This window comes from Megalobrama amblycephala, linkage group LG1, assembly GCF_018812025.1.
Source record: "Megalobrama amblycephala isolate DHTTF-2021 linkage group LG1, ASM1881202v1, whole genome shotgun sequence".
Lineage (NCBI taxonomy): Eukaryota > Metazoa > Chordata > Actinopteri > Cypriniformes > Xenocyprididae > Megalobrama > Megalobrama amblycephala.
The window spans coordinates 12,170,923-12,182,696 of NC_063044.1; the positions used below are offsets into that span (position 1 = coordinate 12,170,923).

General features: G+C 38.1%; 1 protein-coding gene across 1 annotated transcript; it reads left to right on the forward strand.

Annotated features, from left to right (window-relative positions):
• LOC125263173 (FH2 domain-containing protein 1-like) lies at positions 1-7,489 on the forward strand. Its single transcript, XM_048182096.1, has 12 exons — positions 1-307; positions 1,156-1,474; positions 1,755-1,816; positions 2,027-2,129; positions 2,296-2,381; positions 2,462-2,562; positions 3,858-3,928; positions 4,006-4,113; positions 4,262-4,332; positions 4,604-4,721; positions 4,799-4,963; positions 5,753-7,489. The coding sequence occupies exons 2-12, from the start codon at positions 1,163-1,165 to the stop codon at positions 6,764-6,766; spliced, it is 2,211 nt and encodes a 736-aa protein (XP_048038053.1). The 5' UTR covers positions 1-307; positions 1,156-1,162; the 3' UTR covers positions 6,767-7,489.
• Positions 7,490-11,774: the final 4,285 nt, after the last annotated feature.

An 11,774-nucleotide genomic window follows, 5' to 3' on the forward strand; every position in this document is an offset into this window, starting at 1 on the left:
CCCGCGAAGAGTCAATTCCATTTGCTGACGCTAGTAATGCACCTGCCGAACGTCATGCTACGTAATTAATATTCAAGAGCCTTCACCTTATTGGTAAACGCGCCTGGTTTTGCGCATGCGCATGGGAGTGTACGAACACTTAAATTAGCTTGCTAGTTTACCTGAAGTTCATGTTTGGTTCCCCGGCATTCAGTTTGGCAGTGATTTGTTCTGGATATACGCGTGTGAATTTCATACAGTCGACGGAAATTTCTTCTACAACTTTAGTGTTGTAATTTCATTTGCATCCGCGATCACGAAATACGATGTAAGTACCAGTAACGTACTGTTTTATTTACTATATGCATCCTTTACCTGTACACTTAACTCACCTTATTACCGCATGTATTTCGTGTTACTTTTGTATCATCGTAATCGTAAGTATTCTTTTGCCATTTTAATTTGTTCACAGGCTGATACAAATTGCGCAATATGTTCATGTTTAGGAAATAACGTTTGTAATTTCTCATTTGTACTGGAGAAGGAAACCTTTTGTGTTTGTGTATTTACAACCATTTGTGTTGTTTATATTAATTAATTATTTTTTTTTTTCTTTATACCGGTTTTCATTTCCAATGTTGGGGACAGTTTCAGAAACTTGCTCAAAATCCATTAGCAGCAGGTCTGTGTTTGTGGTGTTGTGGCCTGTAGTTCCCTGACGAGGCCTCGATCATCCCAGTCTCTCCTACACTTTCCAACATTGTGTTCAATAAGCTTATATTGTTTATAACTTCATTAAACATTATGAAGATTTTTAAAATGCTTTTGAAAGAAGTCTCTTATGTTCACCAAGGCATTTATTTGATTTAAAAGTACAGTTTCATAGTACTTTACAATTTGAAATGGGCCTTGCTGTTTTAAAATGTAATTTATTCCTGTGATCAAAGCATCAGCATCATTTCTCCAGTCTTCAGTGTCACATGATCCTTCAGAAATCATTCTAATATGCTGATTTATGCTCAAATCATTTCTCATCATCAATGTTAAAAAATTTATAAGAATCTATGATAAGAAATTATGCTGCTTCCTAATTGTGTAGTAATTTTTTTATATTTTCAGCATATAAATGTGGTGATGGTTTGATTTAATAGTGACGACATTTTTTGTTTTATTCAGTTCAGTCATGCCCAGCATCTCCATCCCAGCTCCTCCTCCTCCTCCTCCTCCTCCTCCTCCTCCAGTCAGCGGTGGCTTTGACTCGGGCCACAAAAACCCTCTTCGCAAGCTCAACTGGGAGCAGATCCCCAGAGAGCGCGTGGAGGGCCGTGAGAGTGTGTGGACCGGCTCTCTGGATGAGGACGGTGACCTCTCCATCGACCTCAACTCTCTGAACGAGCTCTTTGGGCAAAAAGAGGGCGGCAAGCCAGACCAGGCCGACGGCTTTCGGCGTAGTTTGAGGCGCAGCAGGTCTTCACAGGACACCAGTGTGGACAAAGTAAGAGCAAGTTCATATTGCATCTCTCCGCACAAAGCTAAAACACTGCAGTGCTGTGGACGATCTTTCAAGCTCATTCAAAGGCCTTTCATTGCCACAATACGCGTTTTTGTTATTGTTTACCTGTTTGTTAGAGCTGTATGATAATTAACTGTATTTCGAGTATTAGTTAGTCATGGTGTTCATTGTAAATAAAGCCGATTTAAGATAAAAGTGCTCAAGTATGGATTATTTAAGTCACAGTTTATATTTATGAGCTCATGATCTTTTTCTTTTGCAGGTTACGCTGCTTGACTCAAAGCGCAGCTTGAATGTTGGGATATTTCTGCGGCAGTTGAAAATGTAAGTTTAATATTTCTGCTATTTCAGCTCACTTGCCCTACAGACTTCACTGTAATTAAACACTTTACCTTCATTTTATTTTTTTTTTACAAACTGATCCGTTGCTTTAGTTTGTCAGTTACTTCACTTGCTGTTCTGGAGGCTGTTGGGATAAAAGTAGATCCCTTCACTCATCCGTATTCCTCCGTCATGTGTTTCCTCTTCCTTCAGTGCTGCTCGGGAGATTGTGGAGGATGTGAGACGAGGAGCCGGAGAGCGTTACGGAGCGGAGAAACTGGCTGAACTCTGTAAGCTACTGCCTGATAATGAAGAGGTATCGAGGCTCTGACACACTTCACAGAAACACACATCTGTCCTTCCTTACATTAGAGAGAATTAGACGTGAAGCTGATGTTACTCCACATGATCTCCAGTCACATCACTACCTCTCTATAGAAGAGTGCTGGATATTAAAAGTCACTGTGTTTGCTTTTGCCCAGGAGGCCAGGCTGAAAAAGTTCAGCGGTGACCGTAGTTTACTGGCCGAGCCGGATCTCTTGGTTCTCTTGCTGGTGGAGTTACCCAGGTAAGAGTTCAGGACTGAATGATCCAGTAGAAACACATCATGGTTTCTTTCACTGAGCGCTGATCAATCCTCATCTCTAGCTTTCGCATGCGTCTGGACATCATGATCCTCCAGCAGGAGTTTGACCCTGTGGTGAGCTCTCTCTGTGTGACGGCCAGATGTCTGCTGGAAGCGGCTCAAGGTACAGTAAATAGTCACACAACTTCCTCTCAATGGATTGGTTTGGAGCTGTTGCAGCTCTGAAAGCTTCAGCTCGCCTCCTAAATCAAGCTCACATGTGAGCCACAAAGTAGGGCTGTGCGGTTTTAATTGTAATTGATTTTTCAATTTTGATTTTGGCTTCCAATGATTATGAAAACAAGATAATCTCTGTAGAACTATTATTGTGCTGCTGTCACATTCTGTTCAAAGCGGCACGATTTTGTTCCTTTCTGAGCCAAACTTGACGTACAAATCAGCAGAATAAGTGTGTTCTGTCTTCTGTTGCTAAACCAAACGGTGTTAAAGGTGCAAAATCCTTGTACACACAGTCAGTTATGTCTTAAATTAATGTAAACATTTGAGAAAAAATACGTGTGTGTAACAGTATACTGTATCCTTACAGCTCTTAAAGTGACAGCAGCTAAACAGTGTTAAAGGCGCATTAAGCCGTGAAAGAGACGCTGTTCTCTGGGCATCTTTCTGTGTGTGTGCTCTGAGCAAAGTATACTGTGGGCTTCAGATTCGTGTCTAAAAGATCAAATAGCCTACACGCACAAATGTAGAAATGCCGTTTTGTTGAGTATCTTCGTAAACAGTCAGTTTTGTCTTAAATTAATGTAAAAATTTAAGAAAGAAAACGTGTGTGTAACAGTACATTTGGATCCGTGCAGCTCTTAAAGTGACAGCAGCCTAATAAACCTGCTGCAGTCTGTCAACAAAGATGAAATCACTCACTGCTCTTGAATGAATAACTTTTCTCGGTTTAATAAGGTTTAGTCTATATTTAATGTATACAGCAGTGTTATTTTTCTGTTGTAGGCTATTACTTATCTGAATACATTGTTAGTACATCTTCTTGAAAAACTAAAGCACAGTTTATTTCATTTATATTTTTGTTCTCTTGTATTTATTTGTCAGTTTTATTAGTGTCTTTTGTTCTTATTGTATTGCTGACTGTTTCCTTGTCTTCTGTTTTTTGAGGACCTTTTGCTTGCATTAGTTGTTGATAATTGTGAAATTTCACTGATATTTAAAATGACTCGTATCATGAAATAAGACTTTGAGTATATCACCCACTAATAATTGTCTTAAAAAAATCGTGATTTCAGTATTGACCAAAATAATTTGTGATTTATGATTTTTGCCATGATCGAGCAGCCCTACCACAAAGTATCAGATCTTGTGCTATTGTTTTTCTGGAGTTTTGATATTTGTGTGAGAGTCTTTGATTGTGTCGGTTCATCAGTTCTTGACGCTCATGTGGTGTTTGTGCAGAGCTGCTGAGCTGCCCCGAGCTTCACTACATCCTGCGACTGGTGCTCAAGACGGGAAACTACATGAACGCTGTGAGTCTTTCTTCTGCCGCTTTTGATAAGCTTGTCTTTCCTTGTATGAAGTCAGTCTGAGTCTCTTGTGCTCTCAGGGAGGTTACGCTGGGAATGCTGCTGGATTCAGGATTACCTCTCTGCTCAAACTGACCGACACCAAAGCCAACAAACCAGGCGTGAACCTCCTCCATTTTGTTGCCATGGTAAGTGTTGTGATGTCACAAGAGCCTCACTTTCATCATTCCACTTCAGAACTACAAGATGATGTCATGATGATGGGATGGAATCATCTGGACAGAATTCTAGAGCAAATTCATCAGGAGTGATTTCTTTTTTCTCTTCTTCCTACAGGAGGCTGTGAAGAAGGACAAAGACTTGCTGATGTTTCCCAGCCGCTTGAGTCACGTCGGTCCAGCTTCAAGGTCAGGATACAAACAAACCTTCTGAGAGCTTTTAAACTTTCTTAGATCAGTCTAGAAGAATATCAGTGGATGAATGTCATGAAGCCTGTCGGTCATAGTTCACCCCAAAATAAAAAAAATTAAATGATATTTTATATTTAATGTAGAAAGATATATGGTTTAAAAAGAGGCTTTCTTTGTTGTGACATCATTTTCATCAGCTTTACACAAACACAAGTCGTGCACGTAGATCATGTTAGAGAGCGAATGATGGGATTGTTTTTGTGGTCAGGTTGTCAGAAGAGTCTGTGGTGGAGGATCTTTCTCGACTACAAAGCCGAGTCTCAGAGCTCAGAGTCAGAGCTCAGGTAGATGCTGAAATCCAGCTGCAGACCAGAGCATTTCTAGAGGTGCGTGTCTGTCCAGATCATGTTCACAAATGCTCATGTTCCTGTTCAGCGTGTGAGTCCATCTCTTCTTCCTTCAGGTTGCGGAGGTGAGGCTGAAGGAAGCTCAGGATGAGCTGGAAAGCTTACAGAAGAGCAGCAAAACTCTAGTGGAGTTCTTCTGTGAAGATGACAAGACCTTCAAACTGGAGGAGGCCTGTCTGATCTTCCATGGCTTCTGCCATCGCTTCCAGAGAGCCGCACGGGTGAGTTCAACACTGATGTTGATGCACTGTCTCTTTAAACAGAAACTGCCAAATCAAGTTTAAAAGGCTAAATGAAGTAATAACATGGTAAAAACAGGTTACATTCAAAACTTTAAAACTTTTGTGTATTTGCTCATTAATGAGAAGTTAATTAAGTTATGAGTGTTTTATGAACCGGTGTCTTTTTTTAAATTTTTTTTTTTTTTTTTTTTATGTAAAATCAAAATCCTGACATTTGCTCGTCCTTGTTGTTCCACAGGAGAACAAGTCCATTTTGGAACATTAAAGATTTATTTTATTATATTATATTATATTATATTATATTATATTATATTATATTATATTATATTATATTATGAATTTTGACTGGATTTGGTAGTGCTTTACTTTAGACATTCTAATAACTATTAGTAACTTAACAACCATGTCAACTGTCAGTAATTGGAGTATTACTCAGTAATAGTAGTTTCAAAGTTACTTTATAGTTCATATAGTGTGTCTAAAGTGGACCATTGAAATAAAGTGTAAACCAGGATTTTCATTTTTGGGTGCACTAACCCTTTAAGACAGACGTTTCAATAGAATCTCCAAAATGAATTTCTCTGAATCGGTTGAAAATGTCCATTTTGATGAATCTATTGATGCATATAAATTCATTCTTCCTTGCATTCATTGTCAAAGATGGTAAAACTCTTTTTGTTCTGGGACTGATTCAGTTGTTGCGTTTGTCTTTTGAAAGTGAACTGCCTGCTAATAAACTGAGACTTGATCAAATGTCTGTCCTAACAGGAAAACGCAGAGAGGAAGCTGCGGGAGCAGCGGCGTTTGGCACGTGAGCGTGAGAATGTGCAAAAGCTCCGTTCCTTGGGACGACGTGTGGCACCAGAAGCGGATTGGGACTCATGTGACCTGGAGCTCGCGCTACAGAGTAGCTTCAGTCACACGGGGAGCCGCCGCAGTCACAGACACACTCCGTACATCCAGAGAAACATGAAATCTGACCGCCAACGGCACCCTAACTCAAACCTCCATGTTCTCAGTCCCAGAGGAGTCACCAGAGGCTCGCCACTTACAGGACTTTCCCTGAGGAAGAATGATGTCAACACTGAGGAAACTGAACAAGCTCAGTGTTACAGCACAGATTCAGCAGTGAACGTGCGTCGAGATGCGACGGCTTCACCAAACACTAGGAAAAGCCGTTCTAGTTTGAATACAAAGACAGTTTGCAGTTATAACGCTTCAGTTGCGCTACCAGAAACGAGTAACGCATCACATCAGCAAGGGGCGGAGAGCGTCTCGTCCCTCACAGGACATTATAAGAAGGATTCCTGTCTGGTGAAGACACCTGCTGAAAGACTGCTGATACCTCGAGGAGGAACCTCCAACAAGAGCAGGATCCCAAAGGCAGAACCGTCTCCTGCTGACGCTTTGTTCACTAGTCACATATTGTGCCCTTCCCCTGTATGTCCCACATCCATACGCACATCGCTAATGACACGCTTCACTGCTGCCCGAAATGAACTCCAACACAACGGTGGTGCGCAGCAGAAGGTGAACGCCCCGTCTGATACGGGGAAACTAAAGAGTGACGCTGGAGAGAAGTTGAAGCAGGACGAGGACAAACGTCTAGAGCCCAACTCTGAATCCCAGACTCCCCTCTCCATACACCGTCCCGCCGCTGCTACGACTGCAAAGACCGTCTCAGTTTGTGCCTCACTTTTCAAGACTTTGCTTCTCGTCGGCTCTGAAAGTTTCGGGAGAGTCACGTCCAGCACTGTGTTCGGCTGCACGTTCTACCTGTGAAGAGCAGGTAACGCTGCGTCAGAAGAGACGTTTGGCACAGTTCCTGCCACAACCTTCTGTCAGTAATACACATTGTAATGTTCGCTCTTTATCACAAGACATTGAGTTAATGTTGAAGCAATAGAGCTGTCAAACAGACCACAGTAAGAGACTGAAGTGAAGAGTCATGTGATGAAGGACATGAACCTCTGTAGGCCGTGTGATTTTAACTTGATCTTTGATTCAGGTCAAACTGACTCTGTACTTTAGTTACAGGAACACAATTATGATGTTAAACTTAAATAAATGTGATGTGTAATAATTCAAGATCCCAAAGCAAACATGTTGAAGTAAAATCGAGTTCAGTTTCCATTTGTACATGTTGAGTTTCTTCAACTTTGATGCACTTTACAGATGAAAGAGATTTAATGTGATAATCTGCTGCTCTTCTGTGTTTTCTCTCTATGAAATGTTAAATTAACAATGTAATATTTGTATTTGTAAATGAGGTGAATTTGAAATAAAGGCTGAATTGATTGATCTGACTCTGTTTCATCAGCATTGTGTTTTTGAGGGGATAATTAGATGTCAATGGACTGGTTTAAACTGAGTTCACACTGTACGTTTCAGTGAAATGTCAGCATTTGCTTCAAAATGTATTACTTTTGCACAAGAGGAAATGTTAATAACTGTAAACAAGTGAAAAACATGAAAATATTCCAGTATATTGGGGTTATACAGTGTTTGTAAGATGTCTCTTTCTCATATATTTAGTGTTTTACTTAACTCTAAAACTGTAAATACAGTATTGTTTATCACTTATTCGTAAATATTGTTTATCATAAGTTATTAGAGAATAAAATGTTTTGAAATTGTTTAAAATGTGGTAAAGGGCATTGCCAAACAAATCTGTTTTCAGTCAATTTATACCTCTAAACTGGCAACATATTCTGTGGGATACAAACATTAAAATCAAAATTAAAAGCCATATTTTGAAAAAAAAAAAAAAATGATCAAGTTGTATTATGTGTGTCCCAATAAGATGGAAAATAGCTATAAATTAATTTTCTGATGTCTCTTTATGGTCTTGCCATTTTTAGGGTTAAATGACATTAATTCACATTGTAAAAAAGAAGAAAATTCTGAAATGTATGTTCTGAACAACCCTTTCCTGAACAATTTACTTTAACATTTCATCAGCTTTGGCTTTCCTAATGTCAACTTTACAGCATTTCTCTTTAACTTATTTTGCTATTAAGAAGAACCCACAATGTAATACACAGACAAAATTAATATTCAGATATCAAAAAGCAATAAGAATATTCAGTTATTCAGACAACTTGTCAAAACAGTGACTAATATCAAATCTGAACACATGGATAGTTGTCCTCTTTCTCCTCCAGCAACACTTGTGTTTGATTTTCCTTCTGCTGAACTTGATCTGGGGTGTATTCCAGAAAGCAGGGTTAACTTACGGTCACATATACCCTGAACTCTTGGTTGATTAACCCAAACCTTGCTTACTCGAGGTATGCTGGTTCCAAAAATGCGTCCGGGAGTAAATTCAGCCAACCCAGAGTATGTTCCCGGTTAACACACAAGACATTCTCAACAGAGCGACGAATCGATGATTCACCATGGAAACAGACGCTAAGAAAAAGCGCGCCATTCTACTTCATTCTTCTTCTTTTATTATATGGCGATTTACATAACCTAATTGGTGCACAGTACCACCTATTGGGTGGTTATGCAATCATTTTTTATTCTTAATATTGTTTGATGCTAATTATTTAATAAGATATCACATATATGATATGTATTTTATTATAGAAATTATAGCATAGAAAATGTCCTGTTATAAAGGATAAAAAGCAGATCCATGTGTGAGATGACAATAAAATAAATTCATATATTATAATTGAATAAACATTTATATATTGTATAATATAACATTGTGTATATAACTGTAACTATATAACAAATTTAGATACATTAATATAACCATATTGATAATATAACATGCATCTGAATTCCTCTTAAACTAACTAACCCTTGAGAGAGCAAGTTGCTATGGTTACTTACATACCCTAAAAGTTACCTCCATTTTTGGAACCGAAAGTTGAGGTTATCCGCTTACTTACTCTTAAACATACCCAGGTATGTCACATAACCTGCTTTCTGGAATACCCCCCTGTATGTGATTCCAGTAGAGAGACAAACATCAGCTGAACATTCATTCATTTCTCCTTTATTCACACCTGAGGTCTGACAGACTCCAGATATGAGACGAGTCCAGAACTTTAATTTCTATAGAGAAATTAACCCAAATGTAAAGTCTCATTTTCACTGTTTTTGCACGGGGAAAAATAGCTCATTATTAAAAACAAACACTGACCTTGTAATGGGGCATGTTGTCACACTATGGAGTAAATGGGAAACTCTTTCCATTAAAAACAACAACCAGTGATTTGATGCAACATTGTACATGTGAAATAAGGCTAATAATTGACATTTTGAAATGTACTGATGGCGCTTTTGAAACACTGCGTGAAAACACAGGCTCATGCATCCTCTCATCGGGTCATTTTGAATAAAATAATGAATAAAAAAATAAGTAACAAAAAAATTCACTAAAAGTTACTATCAAGAAGTAGCAGCTACACTGAAACTACTGATTTAGTTTTTATAATGACATATTACAGATAACTGAATAAATGTCAATGAAGAATGTTTTTAGTAAAAGATTTGGGGTTTAAAATAACGTAATGCAATACAATTATGCATTCAAAGAGTGTTTTATTTTGTCAAGTCACCTTTATATACAAACATGGACAAAATTGTTGGTACCCTTGATGAATATGATCAAAGATGACTAAAAATAAATCTGCATTGTTTATCCTTTTGATCTTTAATTCATAAAATTAGCAAAAATCTAACCTTTCATTGAAGGAAGAAAAATGAAAGTGGAGGGAAACTCACATTATGAAATAAATGTTTTTCTCCAAAACACGTTGGCCACAATTATTGGCACCCCTAGATGATTTTTTATGAGTAAAATATCTCTGAAGTATATTCCCATTCATATTTAAATTTTTTTAGCTCACCGGGGTGATCATGAACATGAAATTGTCCAGCCATGACTTCCTGTTTCACAGGAGTATAAACATGAGGAAACACAAAGGCCAAATTCCCTTAATCATTCATCACAATGAGAAAAACCAAAGAATATAGTTCTGATGTGCAGCAAAAGATTGTTGAGCTTCACAAAATAGAAAGTGGCTGTAAGAAAATAGCTAAAGCATTGAAAATCCCCATTTCCACTATCAGGGCAATAATTAAGAAGTTCCAGTTAACTAAAGATGTTACAAATCTGCCTGGAAGAGGACGAGTGTCTAAACCGTCCTAATGCGTGGTGAGGAGGAGAGTTTGAGTGGCCAAAGACTCTCCAAGGATCACAGCTGGAGAATTGCATAGATTAGTTGAGCCTTGAATCTCAGAAAGCCTAAAAAAATTATCAAACAGCACCTACATCCCCGCAAGTTGTTTAGGGAGAGTTTCAAGGAAAATCCTCTGCTCTCATCCAGAATCAATCTCCAGCATATTCAGTTGTCAGACAAGACTGGAACATCAAACGGGACCGGCTTCTATGGTCAGATGAAACAAAAAAAAAAGAGCTTTTTGGCAGCAAACCCACCAGATGGGTTTGGTGCACACATGGATACAAAGTACCCCATGCCCACGGTTAAATATACAGCTGGATCTTTAATGTTATGGGCCTATTTTTCTGCTGGAGGTCCTGGACATCTTGTTGGATACATGGTATCATGGATTCTATCAAATACCAACAGATAAAAAATCAAAACCTGACCGTTTCTGCTAGAAGTCCAATAATGGGCCATGGTTGGATCTTCCATCAGGACAATGATCCAAAACAAACATCAAAACCAACACAAAAATGTGTCACTGAGCACAAAATGAAGCTTCTGCTATGGTCGTCCCAGTCCCCTGACCTGAACCCTAAAGAAAATGAGTGGAGTGAACTGAAGAGAAGAAGCACCAACATGGAGCTGGAATCTGATTCTGAATTTGATTATTTCATAATATGATTTCCCCCCCCCCCACTTTCAATTCTCTTCCTTCAATGAAAGCTTAGATTTTTGCCAATTTTATGAATTAAAGATCAAAAGGATAAACAATGCAGATTTATTTTTTTTACAGTCATCTTCAACATATTTATCAAGGGTACCAACAATTTTGTCCACATCTGTATATAACACTTTTTACAATGCAGATTGTATCAAAACAGCTTTACAGTGATCGAGGGAACATCATTTTGGCTGTACAGCAGCTCTAGATGAAAATGATTGTCATTGTCCAGTTTAAAGGGATAGTTCACCCAAAAATGAAAATTCTGTCATCATTTACTCCTCTCAAGTTGTTCCAAACCTGTATATATTTCTTTGTTCTGCTGAACACAAAGGAAGATATTTAGAAGAATGTTTGTATTTTTTTTCCTATACGGCAGTCAATGGGGAGCGAGATCTGTTGTGGTTACTGACATTTTTCCAAATATCTTCCTTTGTGTACTGCAGAATAAAATTGCTACAAACTTAACATAAATGCAAGAACAAAATGTATGAAACTTAAATTGGATATACAAGAATATTCAAAACTGCATGATAAACTCGCTGCACATGCAGTGATGAAGATCATTTACTGTGAATTGAGACGCAAATCTGCTGCTTGGCAACATGTGTCAGAAATACTGTGGTACTGGCTGGTAATCAGTCTTTATTTATTTATTTATTTATTTATTAATAATAATTTTGAGTAACAGCTTTTGCATGTTTGTCTGCCAGAACTACTGAAATATGACATGCATCACAGATAAAAATGTTTTCCAAAGATTGTGTTTTGGTTATGGAAACATTAAAATGTCCAGTTTTCTTAATGTTAACAGAATGTCATCTAAAGGTTATTATGATCCTGAAACATTCTTTCAACTTAATTTTTATTAACAGCTCAACAT